This window comes from Alosa alosa, chromosome 9, assembly GCF_017589495.1.
Source record: "Alosa alosa isolate M-15738 ecotype Scorff River chromosome 9, AALO_Geno_1.1, whole genome shotgun sequence".
Classification (NCBI taxonomy): Eukaryota; Metazoa; Chordata; class Actinopteri; order Clupeiformes; family Clupeidae; genus Alosa; species Alosa alosa.
Genome location: NC_063197.1, coordinates 22,110,730 through 22,127,670, shown reverse-complemented (window position 1 = coordinate 22,127,670; position 16,941 = coordinate 22,110,730). Strand labels below are relative to the sequence as shown.

General features: G+C 42.8%; 1 protein-coding gene across 1 annotated transcript; it reads right to left on the bottom strand.

Annotated features, from left to right (window-relative positions):
• Positions 1–1,583: 1,583 nt before the first annotated feature.
• uhmk1 (U2AF homology motif (UHM) kinase 1) lies at positions 1,584–16,835 on the bottom strand. The gene is made up of 8 exons (XM_048251706.1): positions 16,016–16,835; positions 14,925–15,217; positions 14,441–14,632; positions 13,880–13,974; positions 13,632–13,708; positions 10,755–10,853; positions 8,074–8,162; positions 1,584–7,972 (listed from the first exon to the last, which is right to left on the bottom strand). The coding sequence occupies exons 1-8, from the start codon at positions 16,317–16,319 to the stop codon at positions 7,826–7,828; spliced, it is 1,296 nt and encodes a 431-aa protein (XP_048107663.1). The 5' UTR covers positions 16,320–16,835; the 3' UTR covers positions 1,584–7,825.
• Positions 16,836–16,941: the final 106 nt, after the last annotated feature.

The following is a 16,941-nucleotide window of genomic DNA, read 5'->3' as shown; positions in this document are numbered from 1 at the left end:
GTCTCTCTCTCTCTCTCTGAGTGAGAGTGTGTATGTGTGTGTCTGTGTGCAAGAGCCTCTGAAAGGCTGCTTTTGGAATGTGTGTTGAGAGCACGCTCCCCTCCCCCACTCCCCTCCAAATCAATCAGTCTGTCCCCCCTCCAGGGCACAGAGACAGCACTGCACTCGAGCTCGGCGGCCCTGGAATCCGACAAGGACGAGCTCGCTGCTTGGTGTGGAGGTGTGTGGAGTCTGGAGTGAGAGACACATCCGGCATTCTCCTGTCACTGCATTCCAACATTACGGAATCCCAGCGCAGTGCTCCCAGATTAAGAGCAGACTTCCTCCCCTGTCTCACCTCGCGTGGGAGTGATCCCAGACAGGCCTGTGCAGTCTCATTCAGATAGACCCGGAAGTGGGGAAGAGAGGGGAGGAGTGGAGTGTGAAAGAATGAGTACACAAATAGGGGAAAGTTGCCAGGTGTAGGGCTTGCAAAATCCCCATTTGTAATCCATAATTAGCACCTATTTCTTCACGCTTGAGCGAGCCCTTTTAAGAATGCCCCCGACTCAATGAGCCCTGCTCCAGGATACGCCATCTCTTTTGTCTGGTACTCAGTGCCGACAACACATATTGCAGCCGTCTGTCTGTGCACACACACACACACACACACACACAGACACACAGGGCCTGTTGATTGCAGAAGGGGTCTTTTATATGGCAGGCAGTAAATTGGAGTGCCCATAAACTGGCACGGATGTGGAGGCACAGGGGGGGAACACAGGAAGTCAGCGCTGCAGACAGGAGCTCGAGTGGAGGAATGGAGGGAACAAATGACGTGAGCTTCCCTGCAGTAAACACAATGGCCCCAAATGTACCACACTGAAGGTCTCTATACAACACACCACAGGGGACACGAGAGTTGCTGAAGTTGGAAGTTGAAGCGGTTGGTCACCTGAATAATCATGTTTCACAGACGCAAGCTTTTACACAAATTCCAAAGAGTATTTAAAATTCCTAAAAGAATTAGGTTGATATTTTCTAAAACTTAAGATCCAATCAGTTTTGACAGACAATCTTTTGACAATGAGGAACAAATAAAATGTTATTACTCTATGTAAGGGTCATTCAGTATGTTTTAGTTATTTTTTGGTTTTACTAGCACCATTGCACACCCTTACTAAACTTAATTGGGACTGAGTGGTCTGGACAATTGTTCTCAGAACAGTAACACATTAACATTATTTGGCCTGGCATACCTAGAAAAACAGTGCCAGCCTTGTCAAGGAAATCAAAGTATACAAGTGGAAAAAAGACATGTGCTACTGCTGCCCCCTACAGGTTAACAAAGTCACATACACAGAAAGATCAGTAATGCACTCACATTTTGGTATTTGAAAATAGACTATTGTGATCCAAAAACTTGATTAAACTTGATTTATGAAGGTCAGTCATGAGGAAAATTGGTTACACAATGTCTAAAATGTACACCACTTTTAACACATGACCCAAAGATACTTTTAACTTCACAAATGGCAAACATGTACACATTTAATACACAAGGTTATATTAAAGATGAATAAAGAAAGACTAAGAAACAGTAATGTAGATGTTGATATTTTATTGTGCAATATGCAACCACACTACACTCATCCAAGCACTAACAAAAACAGCATTGTCTTATGTGTGTTTATGTGCCATAAGTACCCCCTACAGCCCACTCTTGAGATCACCTTTACATTCAAGTTTGCACATTCTATATTTCACCTTATTTATCATCATTTCAAATGTTTTGCCTATTTCACATAAGCATATTGTATTTAGTTAATTCCTGTCCACATTAAGACATACTACTGATTATTCTGGAAGGAGGCTTTCTGAAGACACGGAGTGTAATGCAGAATGAGTCATAATCAGACACTGGTCTTTTCGACTTGACTGAGCAAGAACAAAGATTCTGCGTCACACCCACCGCCTTCATGAGCATCTCCTGAGCATCTCTTGTAACCACCTTCCAATTCACTTTCATCTGTTGCTTTTCTCAAGCACATGAACCACATATAAGCTAAGCTTCTAAGCACGTTTCATCCTTTTTTAAGTGCACTGTCTAAAACAGGGATCCGTTATTGTGCACAGGCAAGACAACGGGTAGAATCCTGATTGTCTTTGATATATGCAACAGGGGAGCATCACTTTCACTAAATCATCATATTTCAATCCTTCAGACCATATGTTTTTCACTGAGACGACTCTCACAGATACAGACACTTGTGAATACTGCACCTGGGTTCAGTATGATGATCTGTGCTGTCGGCTCAATGCAAAAAAAACAAACAAAAAAAAAAACAGAAAGTGCGAGAGAGAGGAAGATATCTGTCGGGACGAGATGGAGTGGCTTTCAGAGCAGGCGGCTCTGAAACCCCGCACAGGCCCCTGCTAATGTAAAACCCACGTCCATTACAGTCTGGCAGCCGGCCATCAGTGGCCACTCCACATGAAACGTACATCATCTAATCACTCGCAGGCACAAACCCTCGAACAGAGAACCCTCGCCAGCCTGATTGCTACAGCCACAGCTACTTTCGCTCAGCAAACACAAGCAATCAAGTCCCCACTTTTCACACAAGCATTCCCACCACTACTGACATCCAAACCTCAATCAACCTCTTGGTGAAAGAGGGGTAAACACACCATCAGACAGGGGAAACCTAATCCACTGCCTGTCTGACTGCTTCAACTTCCAAAGCTCAGAAACAGCTCCAGGGGGCCCACAATAACAGGTGAGGGAAGGAACATCCACAGCCATTCTGGCTGAAATTATGAGTGTCAAAGTGGAAGGGTATTCTAAGAACGGGTTAACTCCCAGCATTCCTCTCACTGTTAATCTGTGAGTATTCATTAAGGAGCTGCCCCGCGGTTCACATTACTCGGCATGTAAGTCCTTCCGCCGAGAGGAAGGTCTCTGCCAGCCATCTCATTTTCATTCACATTATGCGCCTGAGTTTTATTTATGAGGATGGATTATATATATATATATATATATTCCCCCAGATAGGACCCACCAAGTGTGCATGACAATGGGCTTCAGAGGCCATGTGTGATGAGATCCGCACGTATGAGAGTGGACTTGAGAATTGACCACCGAAGCCCGTAGAGAAGAGGGACGTCGGGCTCTAAGTCCTCCAGTTCCCAGGCACAGCTCTGGGCTCTTTGACACACTCCAGTCTCTGTTTATTTGCAGGCCTTCCAAAGGCAGCCAAGGCCTCGTTCTGATCCTAATCTCCTCCGGAAAGAATAATGTTTAGCTAATAAAGCGGACGGTCGCCATCGCCCTTTAAATCTCTCGCCAATTCACTGCTATAACTTCCAGCAACGGTGGCTTAACATGTGTACGTGCCTGTGCATGTGTATGTACATCACTGCACGCATTTCATAACTTGAAGATTCCCTGTAAGTGATGGTGTGCATATATGTGCATTCTGCAATATCAAAGAAACTCCTTGCAATAAAATGCACTTTGTGTCTCTTCGTCTGAGCACTGACTGAAGCGTGAGAAGTCTGCGGAGCGGCAGCATATTAGCATAGGCGGAGAGCCCACCACACCCAGCCCTTTTCCTGTGGGACAAGCGCGGGCTAGGCACCCGCTGATAATATTCAGGATGTAGGCAAACAACAGTCGCCACTTCAAAAGGCCCGCGTCCAAAGGTTACAGGCCTGCTTCACATCAAACAATAGCTCCAGGACCCACACTCACCCGTGGGCTTGCCATAAATAATACCATGACAGGTAACTGGGAAGGAAGGAACGCTGCACAGCGATCAGAGCCAACTGCCCCAGGGGCTGGATCCAAGGGGGTTAGCCAGGGCATCTTAGCTTGGGACACAGGCCAATTGAGATCTTGGCACTAAGTGAAGGCAGTGGGTTTATCATCAAGGAGATTCCACTGGGCAGTGCTGAAGAAACACAGCCCAGGAAGGGAGGGAGACAGATATACAGTATATATATATACAGAGAGAGAGAGAGAGAGAGAGAGAGAAAGAGTTCAGAAGAAAAGAGTCCATCAATGCCAGCTAGCCCAGGGCCCCAAGCTGGGCTGAGATGGTCTGGGCTTCAGTGCTGTGTAAGACTAAAGAGCAGAGTTTTGTGCTTCTTCAACCTTGAGGAAATATGCGGATAGAGAGAGACATCCGAGATGCCTCAGGGCAAGGCATAAAAATCAGACTGACATAAGCAGTGGGGGTTCGGAAGAAATCTGAGGAGGAAATCAGATTCAAATGCTCTCTCTCCGGCTACCAGTGTACTGCCTTGGGAGGGCTGCGGGCACAGTGTGGCAGAGCTATGTGGTGTTAATGACAGGCATACAAGTGTTTATTATTGCCCATTTTAAATAGCAGCTCACTGTTACAGTGGGTGTTTCTATATCAATTCACAGTTTGTTTTAATGGTATGTGCAGTTTAGTCTAGTGGACCATCTTTCACCCACTTCACAGGATTAGTTGACTCAAAGGAGGGACTTCTGTCCAATCTATCCAATGGACCTGTTCATGCCATGACATACAGGGGGCGCCCTTGTCCAGGCAAAGGTGTAGGTCACTGAATTTCTTGGTTGCAAAAAGATTCCATAGCCATCACACGAACACACCGTAAATGCCATGCCAACAAGTCACATGTCATTCAAGGAAGCAAATATTATGCCTCTCTTTTCCCTCCCACTCACACACTCCATTCTAATTATATTCAGTGTGGATCCACCCGTCATGGCTGATTGTCCAGATAGCATAGCGAAGCAGTGCTGCAGCACAGCATTGCAGAACACAGAAGAGCAGGTTTGGCAACTTTGGTGTGAACCGCCATTGCATTCTTTCCACCGAACACACTTTGCCCTGCCCTTGTAGTTCCTGGTTCACGCCAGGGGTTTTTGCATCGCTTGTTCCGGCTGAAAGTACACCAAACAAAGACGCGGGCCACCTTATGCAGCCTAGTTAATGATAATGCGGGACGACATTTCTTCAGAAGGTGCACACCTCTTCGCCTTAATTCTAGCCTGCATTCAAAGTCTAGGTTCCCATTAGGAAGTCAGTGCAGTAATAAAGAATGGATGTAAACAAAGCACAACTTAAATCCCTGATTGTTATTCTGCGGCGACAGCTGTCAGTGTTAGTTTTTGTTGAGCATTTCTGTGATCTGAAAACAAAGACGGGGAACTAGAGTTCACTGTGAACTCCACGGTGAAATAATATACTATACTGCCGCATGAGATGCTTTGATGCTTCTGTTCCCCAAAGTTTCACAGGGATGATAAGGCAGGAAAATACAGGGGTATAATAGTCTTCTTTGGGCTTCCAGGGGACTGTTCTCCAAAAAGACAAGAAATCAATATATTTGAGTAAACATTTCTTCTAAGGATCAAGGAGTGACGCCTACTACTTAGAAGAATTGAATACAACAAAATCTCACAACTGTCGCATGCATTCAGCAAAAGAATGTGGAAGCTTTGCTAAACAACATCTTCCGGTCTATCTTGTCTTATTCTGTTAATATAACTTTGTGAACTCTCCGGTCACACTCGCTATCAGAGGTAAAGACAACACTGCACATCTGAGATTCCCACACCTACATGGTTTGGCTATATAGCCTCATACAAGTATTACATTTCCATAAGCCTATATACTTAATGCAATGAAAATACTAACTTTTAATACTACACTAGACCCAGGTCAACCTTGCATTGCAACTCGCAACAGTGTGTTATATCAACCAGTGTGTCTATGTTGACTGGTAGTGTAGCTAAACTAGATGTTCATAAAGTACCCTGGGATTGAACCAAATATTCCACTGATGAACACAGCAACATTATAATAGTGTAGACCCTTACGCAACGAGCGCTAATCGGTTTGCTTATGAAGATGTGCTTTGATCAGTAGCTCTTCAAGCAAACAACAACATTCTCAGTCTGTTCTCCAATAATGCATAATTAGAAATCCGCTACCTTTGAATACGATGAGAACACACTGAACACCACAGACACACTAGAGCACACGCAGAAAAGGCCAAGGGCACTTCAGCTCCAGAGTGGCCACTACCGAGTCAGTGCAGAGCATGAGTAACAGAGAGAGACAGGCTAGATTATTCCCCTCCATATCACCCAGCCCCATGGCTACACACTGTTTGTGCACAATCATCACAGGCCTAGTGTCACCACAAGGCATCAAAATCAACTAACAACCTATTTGATGTTCCAAGCATGTTTCTTCAATTCTGATAATGGCTACGTTTTGAGGCATACAGATGTTTAGACTGACCCACAAGTCGAGTTGACATCTGTAAAACATGCACAAACACACACGCCAGTTCAACAAAGCTCTGTGTTCTCTGGTTCAATCAAGGCAAGCCTGCAGCCTGTGTCATGCAGCCTTAATGCTTTTCAGACTGTGAAAATAAACACATGTCACTACCTAATAGCACTTCAATACACATGTGTATGCACAAAATTAACAACATCAACCCTGAAAATGTTTTAACACAACTGAAAGCAGTTAGTCATCAGAAACAACAACTAAGGTATCTGGCCAAAGAAAACATGTTCTGGCCTTCACCTAAATGCAAAACGCTGCCAAGCCCTTTGTTTTCGTCTGTGTACGCCTGATAAAGTGTACCTCAAACTAGTGATTTTTTTTTGTTTATTTTTTTAACTAATCACATCATTACTGATAATTTGATTTAGGAAAGGAAAAAAAACACTCATTGCTGCATACAGGCAAATGAGAGAATTATCCAGAATCATAGAACACTGAGGTAACATTTCACAGTCATCTCAAAAAGCTGAGCAAGAATGAAATGATAGATGGGAAACAAATTGAATACTCCCTCTTTTCAAGAAAGGAATATATTGGGTTCATCAGATAGAGTACAAAAGAACAAAATGATGTACCATAAAGTAACAATGATGGCATAGTTTGTGTAACAGAAAGCATTTAGGGGAAAATAATATTACTGAATTTGGTCAGTTTTGAAATGGTACCTTTGGAATCCTTTTTTGTCTTTCAAAATGATGGGAATTATTTGGTAACATAATATTTCCTGTTTGGATTTCTAGACGTATCTGTTGTGGCTTTTTATATATGAAACTCCCTCATGACCTGCCACACTTTTCCTGAACGATTCAGCCTAACATGACAAATAGTTATTTCCTCCAGACTCCAGGCTGTGATTATCAGTGTTTGTGCTCTTGGTACTGAATACAATAACATTGGCAATCTTGTCCATTGTGGCCTACATGTAAGTTTGATCGCCACACAGACAAAGGCCACTGGCAAAACACAGTGCAAAGCAGGCCTATGCTTCAGACCAGCCTAAACACAGGGCCAGTAAGATACGCATGGCATACTTAAACCTACATATTTCTGGGCCATCCAGTGTGAAGACGGGATTTTTAGTGGTTTTAAACCAAAAATGATCTAAGCAAGCTCTCTCAACCAGTATGCATAGTCTATACACCCACAACAAGATAATGTAGGCCTTTTTCCTATTCTCTCTACACACAAATGTAGGTTAATATTATTTGTAAGCACTTCCTGCTCATGGTTTGTTTAGTAAAACCATGACGTATAAACCACGATGTATAAACCACACTATGTTAACAATGAGTATGCAGATTTGTGAACCACGAATATAATTATAAGCCACTGTTGTTTCACTTCACATTGTTGGACAGTGCCGGTTTGGACACTCCCCAGTGTAATCAGCATTTAAGGAGTGTTATGGATTTGGCTGTACTAGTAGTACATCTGGGCCATGAAATTATGATTATTCTGGGGAGAGACCTGGCGTGATGGTGTCGGTGACCTTATTGGACGGTCTGGTACAGATAGCCTCTCTTGTAGGCACTCAGAGGGTAGAAAGTGGCCACCACAAACTTGCCGTCGAACGTCCTGCCCGTCAGCAGCCTCTGGGCCTCTTTGGAGTCTCCAGCATTTGCATACTCGACAAACACCTGAATGACAAAACAAAAAAACAAGCACAATTTCACACTATTTACAATTCAGATGAAAACCTGAAGTTTCTGGAATGACTTCAAAAGAGGCTATGCCTTACCTGGCCTTTGCCTGGGTTTTCTTTTGGAATTAACAGTGAGACAACAGACCCATACTTCTGGCATTCCTCTTTCATGTCCTCTATAATGTCTGATAAAAGCAAATGTGTGAACGTATTTCAGTGACACTTTACATACAAAAGACTGACATACAGAAATTCTGAATTTTTAAATAAAAAGAAGCTTCTTTGAAGCCCATTTTTATGATAATAAAACGCAACATGAGTAACACTGACTTGATGCATACGCCACCCTCCCAAAACATTAAAGTCATGTATCTTTGAGGTTTGAAAATAGACAGTTACCCTATTTCCATCAGAGGGTTTCCAAAGGCAAGTATTTTGTTTCAAAAGGTTCAAATGGAAACCTTGAAATGTTGTTGTTTATGTCTTTTTTATTTAATATACATCTATTTAAGAATGAAAAACTTGGCTCCTAGAAATTGTCATTGACCATTCTGAAACATGTATACCTCCAATACAGGAAATGTTTTGGAGTGGACATCTGACACAAATTAAGTTTTTCAGCAAAGTAAAATACTTGTTTGTAGGGTTTATTGTTGTTATTTGTGTAAAGATCATCTAAATCAAGCCAATCGTAGATGCAGTGATTGTGCAGGAAGTTGCGTTTGTTTATGTTCATATTTAAATTTATTAGCAGATGCTTTTTTCCAAAACAACCTACAGTATACTTTAACCAAGGATGAAACGAAGCACACCAGGGAGGTCGCTCACCCCTCCGTTCAGTATTCCCAGAGAAACTCCACACAGGGTTTCATATTTGTTTGGAGGACAGGGTATTCCCACTTTGATTTTTTCCAGTTTTTAGAGCCTGGGGTTAGCCTGGCGGGCCATCCTATATCATTGAAATGTATAGTCTGGAATCGAACCATTTACCTCGCTTAATCCAAGGGGCGGGCAGAGAATTGTCTTTCAAACTGCCTAGGCATGCAATAGGCCAGCTTTCACGACCATATCCGTTATCCGGGTCGGCAAAAACGGGCAAATACATCCTTCTTCCGAAAGGAATGACTTAAGTGCATTGTGTTGCTCAACTTTCAAAGAAAAGCACAAGTCCAACTCCTCCAAAGTTGACGCCAACGCCGATTCAAACAACCGCTCTTCGTTAACCATAGCCACCTTCCTTGTTGTTCACCGTCACAGGACTGTCGTTATCCTGTTAAGCCCGTCTTAAGACTCTCTAACAAAATAGAGCGCTGTGATTGGATGAAGTCCACGGCGTCAGCCAATAGGAATCCCTATGGTTTGATACTAGACGTACAGGCTGAGCAAATTAATTTGCCGCCGCTAGGGTGCGTCTAGATTTCTAGGCTAGCCTGGGGTGCCTACAGAGTTTTTTTTACACTGTACTCACAGAAAGGGGAGCTAGTGGGTTGTGAGGAGATGATTACTGAGTGTGCCAAAAAAATGCTACATGCTTGTATAATCGCTGAATGCGCCTTTAAGTAAATTGCATCATTGTTGGAATATTTATGTTGTGTGTGTACAAAGACTATTTGACCGAAAACATTAGTGGTTATTCCTATTTATCCTATTAGTTATTAGGATGTTGAGAGACAGTAGACACTGAGAAAAGCCATGTGGCTTAAACATTTGTTGTAACTTCTGTTGCACAAATGAAAATAAAATAAATTCAGCAAAACAAGACCTTGGAATGCAAAAACCCTTGTATACAGTAATTATTTTGGTAGGATTAGGCCAAGTTTGATGCATATCTGGGTATTTCCTCTGCTAAATAGGACCAACCAGTTCAGCTATCTTCATAAATATATGTTTGATATTTGGCCTATAATTCCAATACATGCTATTTCCGATCAAATAATAAATTCCATTCTAATTATGCTGTAATATCTCTCATCGCATTTGAAATATATTACATAATGTCCAGATGTGGTAAATGTGGTAAAGTTTTGCAAAAACGCCATGTTGAACTGGTGTAGCAAAGTCTGAAAAATGTGTGACACGTGTGACATTTTTACACTTTTTCCCCCAATTGTGTAGGTGCTTCTAATTCTAGTCATTAATAAAAATACAACAATTCTGAGGTACACAGACCTCAAATGTGTGTAATCTGTAAGGGATAATGTATAGATCGCCAGGCATTACTGGGAAAATAAGTCCCGACAGGGAACCCGGACCCGGCGGCAGGCGGGGGTCTTATTCCGCCCTGAAGGGGCTTATTTTCACAGTAATGACGGCGTTCTATACATTATCCCGCTTTCTCTGACTACTTGCCAAAACAAAATAATAAACTCCCCGCGACATGACTTTAGCCTACATAACCTAGCCTATTTGTTACCGTTCATCGTGGCATTTGCTGAAAACAAATAGGCCTAGTTAGCAACACACGCTGCTGAACTTGAATCAAACATTCTTTAGAACACAGCTGCTGATCAACCGTCTGCTTTCACGTTTGAATGAAGTTCCAGTCCTTTAGCGTGGTGATATGAAAGACATTAATCAGAAGCACAAAACCCGTTGCCATTGACAGCGGTGATTAAATGCTTTGCCGGTGATTTATGTAGATTTAACATAGGCCCGAACGTTGGGAAGGCCCATTCATGTGAATGGAACGTTCTGCAGCACTCTGAAGAGCCGTGTAATAACAAGTGTTTACAGTGATTGTTACCCTTTGAAATTACTCAGAAGGAAAATACACTCACCTTCATACTCGTCCTCGTTGTACAGGTGACTGTCATCAATCACATTGAGAAGCCTCAGGACAGGAGTGGGCAGCAGAACCAAATCCTCTATGTGAGGAGCTGCAGGGAGAGCACATGGGCATTAACTAACTCATCTGCCCCAAAGTATGCAACATTCAATATTTTGACCCCTATCTTGGCGATCTAAAACGCATGGTCACTGGCAAATAGCTTAGGGGTTTGTCCAGTCCACATTAGGGATGGTTTTGTTATCAAACGTCGGGCACGTGGCGTAAAAAGGCAGTTCTTATGGTTCAGCTGTGGCCTGACTGGTTAGCACTTCGGACTTGTAACCGGAATCATGTTCTTTGATTTCTCAAGTGCTTTTAACACCATCCAACCCCTCAGACTGGGAGACAAGATCTTGCAGATGGGTGTGGACGCTCACCTGGTAACCTGGATTACAGATTAGCTGACCGAGCGACCACAGTTCGTCAGACTGAAGAACTGTCTCTCTGACACTGTGATCAGCAGCACCGGAGCGCCACAGGGAACTGTGCTCTGTTCACCCTGTACACATCTGACTTCTGCTACCGAGTCATGGCACATGCAGAAGTTTTCTGACGCTACTGCAATTGTGGGGTGTATCAGGGACGAGCAAGAGGAGGAGTACAGGAGCCTGGTGGAGGACTTTGTGCAATGGTGCAAACTCAATCATCTTCTCAAACTCAACACTTCAAAGACCAAGGAGATGGTGGTGGATTTCCGCAGGTCTAAGCCCACTCTGCTACCAGTCCCCATTGATGGGGTCAATGTGGAGGTGGTAAGCACCTACAAGTATCTGGGTCTCCACCTGGACAATAAACTGGACTGGTCAGCCAACACTGACGCACTCTACAAGAAAGGGCAGAGCAGGCTGTACTTCCTGAGGAGGCTGCGGTCCTTCAATGTGTGCAGCAAGCTCCTCAGGATGTTCTACCAGTCTGTTGTTGCCAGCGTCCTCTTCTATGCAGTGGTATGGGGAGGAAGCACAAAGAAGAAGGATGCGTGGCGAATTGACAGGCTGGTAAGGAAAGCTGGCTCTGTAGTGGGAGCTGAACTGGAGTGCATCACTTCAATATCTGACAAAAGGACCCTGAACAAACTGATCAACATCTTGGACAATGAGTGTCACCCACTCCACGGCACTATTGTTAAGTAGAAGAGCCTGATCAGCTGGAGACTTCGCACACTGCATTACACAACAGACAGACTGAGGAAGTAATTTGTCCCCAGGGCCATTGAACTGTTCAATGCTTCACTTAAGGGAAGAGGAGAGATAGACTTCTCTACATAGTCTGTCTGCCTCTTCACCCCCTCCATGTTTGGATACTGTCTGTCCACTAGCCACTTTTTACCACTGTCTTTCTGCCTCACTGTTTGCGTGCTATATTAGCACATATGCATAACCCCTCCCTCCATGCCACAGCCGAACTGTGGCCACACTTATACCTTTTCTTAATATAGTTATATATATATAGATATATAGACTTTATTCTTGCACTGCAATCACCTTCAGCTTTCTGCCAAAGTCAACTCCATGGTCAGATTTAGATAAGAGACAAAACCATAGACAAAACAATGGATGAAGACGCAGCAGGTCCATCCCGGGAATGTGCCAACCCGTGGCCCCTTCTCGCCAGACTATTTCAATTTTCTGAACAAGTTAATGATAGTTTTCACTTCAAGTGTTTCAATTACAAAATAGTATTTTGTATTTGAAATGCGTATTTTAAATACATGTATTAGAAATACTGCCCATCCCTGGCAACATGGTAAAAAGATGAAAATGACTTGATTTTACTTTCAATTCCTTTTACAAGTTATTAACATTAACATTTTTCATAACTCCATGTAGGACGTTTCTGTACATAAATGTAAGCACTGTGGCAGTAGTAATGCAATATTTAGAAAATGTAGGCTACTCTTGTACTCTTGATACTCAAGTACTTTTAAAAACAAGTACTTCAGTACTTTTACTTAAGTAGACATCTGACTGTTGTACTTTTACTTGTACTTTTACTTGTACTTGAGTAAAATTTAGCAAAGGGTATCTGTACTTTTACTCAAGTAATGAAGCTGTGTACTCTGTCCGCCTCTGCTCATTTGCACTATCACCATGAAACTCACTCACACAGAGCACCTTACCTTACGCACAGAGAATCACAGGCTCAGTCTCTGCCTCAGTCATTGCAAGCCCCTCTTGATTGATTAATCACCCACTATGTGGATACTGTTTTTAGAATTGATTTAGATGAAGTGTTAGTATAATTTGTATTTTACTATATTTAGTATATTCTTTATCTTCTACTGTCCTTATTGCTTAGTTGTGTTTTTTATATTATATACTTTTAATTACTTTTTCTGCTGTTAGTAAATGTGTGTGTGTTGTCTGTATGCTACTGAGACCTTGAATTTCCCCTGGGGATCAATAAAGTATCTATCTACTTGAAGTGCCCTTGAGCAAGGCACCTAACCCCTCACTGCTCCCCGAGCGCCGCTGTTGTTGCAGGCAGCTCACTGCGCCAGGATTAGTATGTGCTTCACCTCACTGTGTTCACTGTGTGCTGAGTGTGTTTCACTAATTCACAGATTGGGATAAATGCAGAGACCAAATTTCCCTCACGGGATCAAAAGAGTATATATACTTATATACTATACTATACTAATCAGTCATGGGTGTGTTTTGAGCACACCATCCTTTAACCAATGAAAATGACATCCGTCATTCCCTTTAACAGCATGCAGCGCAAATTCAAATGAGAAAAACAGATAATTTAAAACAGCTAGAAAAGTTATGTACAAGTCTTACACATGTAGCATGCATATACACTAGAGCATGTACTGTTTCATACAAACCAAAGGGAATGCTGAAGAAGGGGCTGGTGAGGGCAGCCTCAGCTGTGCTTCGGAGTTTTGGGTCAGTGTGGAGCATGCTGGGAAAGACCAGGTGAAACATCATGATTTAGAAAAAAATACAAGAGCTGCATCTGTCTCCAAAATACATGCACAAGAAAATGTCAACATGTCAAATCTTGAGAACACAATACTATATATATAATATATTATCACATAAAGCATCTCATGTTTCCACTTTGATAGCATACCTCTTAATAAGATCTCTGAGATGATATACTGGGATGGCAGGGTAGACCATACTATTACTGGTGAAGATATGATCGACTATTGTAGTGTTGTTATCCTAAAAAGACAACAGATCATTTGACTCATAAGTGAACTATATAATTAGAATCAATGAATGTTGAACTTATCTGAACCAGCAAGATGTAACTTATAACCATACATGCTGGTGCAGCCCTCCTTGTATAACTCACTGTGTGTGGCTTGAGACCAAACTCTTTAGCTTAATCCTTAGACCAATCCTTGAGACCAAACTCTTAAGCTCAATCCTTTTAAGCACACTATGTTGATATTTAATTTAGTTTATATAGTATATTTAGTATTTAGTATTTTAGTATCATGTTTATCTTCTACTGTCTCTATTGTACAGTGGAGTTTGTATATTACTTTTTCTGCTGTAAGTGCATGTTGTGTGTGATGTCTGTATGCTACTGAGACCTTGAATTTCCCCTTGGGGATCAATAAAGTATCTATCTATCCATCTATATAACTCAAAATCGATGGCTGTCACCAGTCCTCCTACTGACCTTCCATTCCTGAGATCGGACCGTCTCCTTCAGCTTGATGCCCGAGTACAGCTCCAGGAGGATGATCCCCAGGCTCCACAGGTCGATGGCGGCCGTGCACCCACTGTCACCCTCCAGCCCGGCCTGGGCCAGAGTGTTCTGCTGCTCCGCCTCAGGGGCCCGGTAACCATCCGTCTGGACGTACTTCACATCCTGTGTGGTGAGTACAGAGAGCAGTGTAAGATAAAAGCTGGAAGACTGATAAGAACTTTCAAATCAGTTATTGTAATTAATTTCCCAGCAGAATACAAACTCATTCATCATCTTGGGGAAAAGGAGTAAAGCACCATATTGAGCTAATCAGGGCCAAATGTGCAGTAAAGGGAAATATGTAAAAACCTCCAGTAAAATACCATTCTAAAAACAGATTTATAACTTAACACATTTGGCATTAGGCACTTGAGCATCATCAAACCGGCATTAAAACCCACACACTTAAGCTCACCTGATGTCCCTCTTGGTAGCTGAGCCCAAAGTCGATGAGCTTGAAGCACTCATCCTCGGCACTCCAGAGCACGTTGCGGGGCTTGAGATCGGCATGCACATAGCCCTCGCGGTGCAGGAACGCCAGGGCCTCGAGCATGTTGCGGGCGCAGTGCTGGATGAGCCACATGGAGTGACCCTGGTTGGAGGCACGCAGTAGCAGCTCAGACACGCTCACGTCCAGCAGCTCCAGCAGCAGGCAGCGTGTGGGCACGCCCACCGCGCTGTGATTGGTGAACACCCCATACAGGGTCACTGTAGAGGAGAAACCGTTGGTTTAAACTGTTTCAGTTGTGCAAATATCAACAGGTATAAACACTTAAGAGAATAAGATATAATATAATGAGCTGAGCTCAATTGACCACACCTTTAAATTGTTTTAAAAGGGCTTGTAGCACTGTCATCTATGCATGCAAAACATGTATAAAATGTAAAAGTTGAATGTGAAAAGTTATGGCAATGCAAGGGAAACCCTTGTATATAATGAAATAATGGTTCAATCAATTCATGCATTTCTACTTGATTTATTTCCTCAGATATTTTGACCCTAAAATATCCTAAAATTCCCCCAAAAAAGTATCAATCTATCAATGTTTCTGTTGTCCTACCTATCCATCTATCTATCTATCCATCTATCTATCTATCATGGAAAACACATAATCTCTGCACCAAAGGACCTGGTTAACCTATTCATGGGTCCTAGCGAAATCCAGTGTAGCAGATGGATGTGTCCCTATTCGAGACACATGTACAAACTAAATGTATTGCATGCCCAGTATGTGCTGAGTCAAACATACTGGCTCTTGACTGTCTCAAGACGTGATCACTACAGTTATGCTCCCGTCATAGGGCGTAACTGGTTGATATAGTATTTCAGTGTGTTGGCCTACTCTGTACTTCCAATTTGATCAGCGATTTTGCTTGAACGTATAGATACTGCAACGTTGACAAAGAATTCAAGTGTATTAGCCTGATCCATAGTTATAGACACTATGGTTATGTTTTAGCATATCACGTCATTGCAATTACCATTATGGCAAAGGCATATCGTACCTATATTCTTATGTCCCTGAATGTCTTCAAGCACGGATCTTTCTTTGTGGTACCCGTAATCCCCACCCTGTGCGTCCGCCTGGAACTCCTTGACAGCAGCTGTGCTCGATCGACCAGAGCTCACGCGGTAAACAGAGGCTGACACACCCTGACCTAGCAGAGCCTGCACATTCCACATCTCTCCAAATATCTCGAACAACACCGGCGTCATGGTCTGCTCCACCGCTGCCGGTGAAGGTGCCATTATTGCTGCCGTACCGACATCCGAGGACAGTTTCCCACTCGACTCAGAACTACAAGCCATTAGGTCAAATACCTTTGCCTGGTAGCAAGATATATAAACTGCCTAGACGAGACGAGTACACCTGCTTGCTAGCTAATGTCACCACCAATACTATCCAGTTAACGAGCGACGTAAAGTTTTTTTACACACTGGAGTTCCTTTCAGCAGCTTCTGATATTTCTGACATCCGATGGCAAATAACCATTGATAGCGCCATGGTTACCCTTCTGCTATACCTGCCTAACCTCACAATTACAAACAAAATAGTTTAAAAACACTTTGCGCTTGGCTACACAATCTTGCTACGTAAATCAGCTCTGTTAGCCGGCTAAATTTAGTAATTTAGATTGAGGAATTCCACCTCAAGATATAAAGCATATTGGAGCTAAATGCGGTATGTTCCGCCCCTGACCGATCACAGATCTTCAACGATGACAGTGCGCTTTCTGCCATTGTGCTTTCTTGTACATAATACTTTTTTTAAAAACTACTCGATTAGAGATCGAGTGCATTTAGCCTTTGTTTAGCCCGCCATTTTACCGGAAGTAACGCATCAAAATAGCGTGAACTAATAACTACTTCCGCGTCCTGCTCGAGTTTTTCCCCAAGAAATTATAAGACGCATCAGGCAATGTATAATAAG

Bases quoted from the DNA above. Each gene is read 5' to 3' on its own strand.
- uhmk1 (XM_048251706.1), bottom strand. From the start codon at position 16,319: ATGGCTTGTAGTTCTGAGTCGAGTGGGAAACTGTCCTCGGATGTCGGT. The intron at 10,854-13,631 runs GTTTGTATGAAA...CTCTCCCTGCAG, and splicing joins CTTCTTCAGCATTCCCTTTG to CTCCTCACATAGAGGATTTG. The intron at 8,163-10,754 runs GTGAGTGTATTT...TGCTTTTATCAG, and splicing joins CAACGAGGACGAGTATGAAG to ACATTATAGAGGACATGAAA.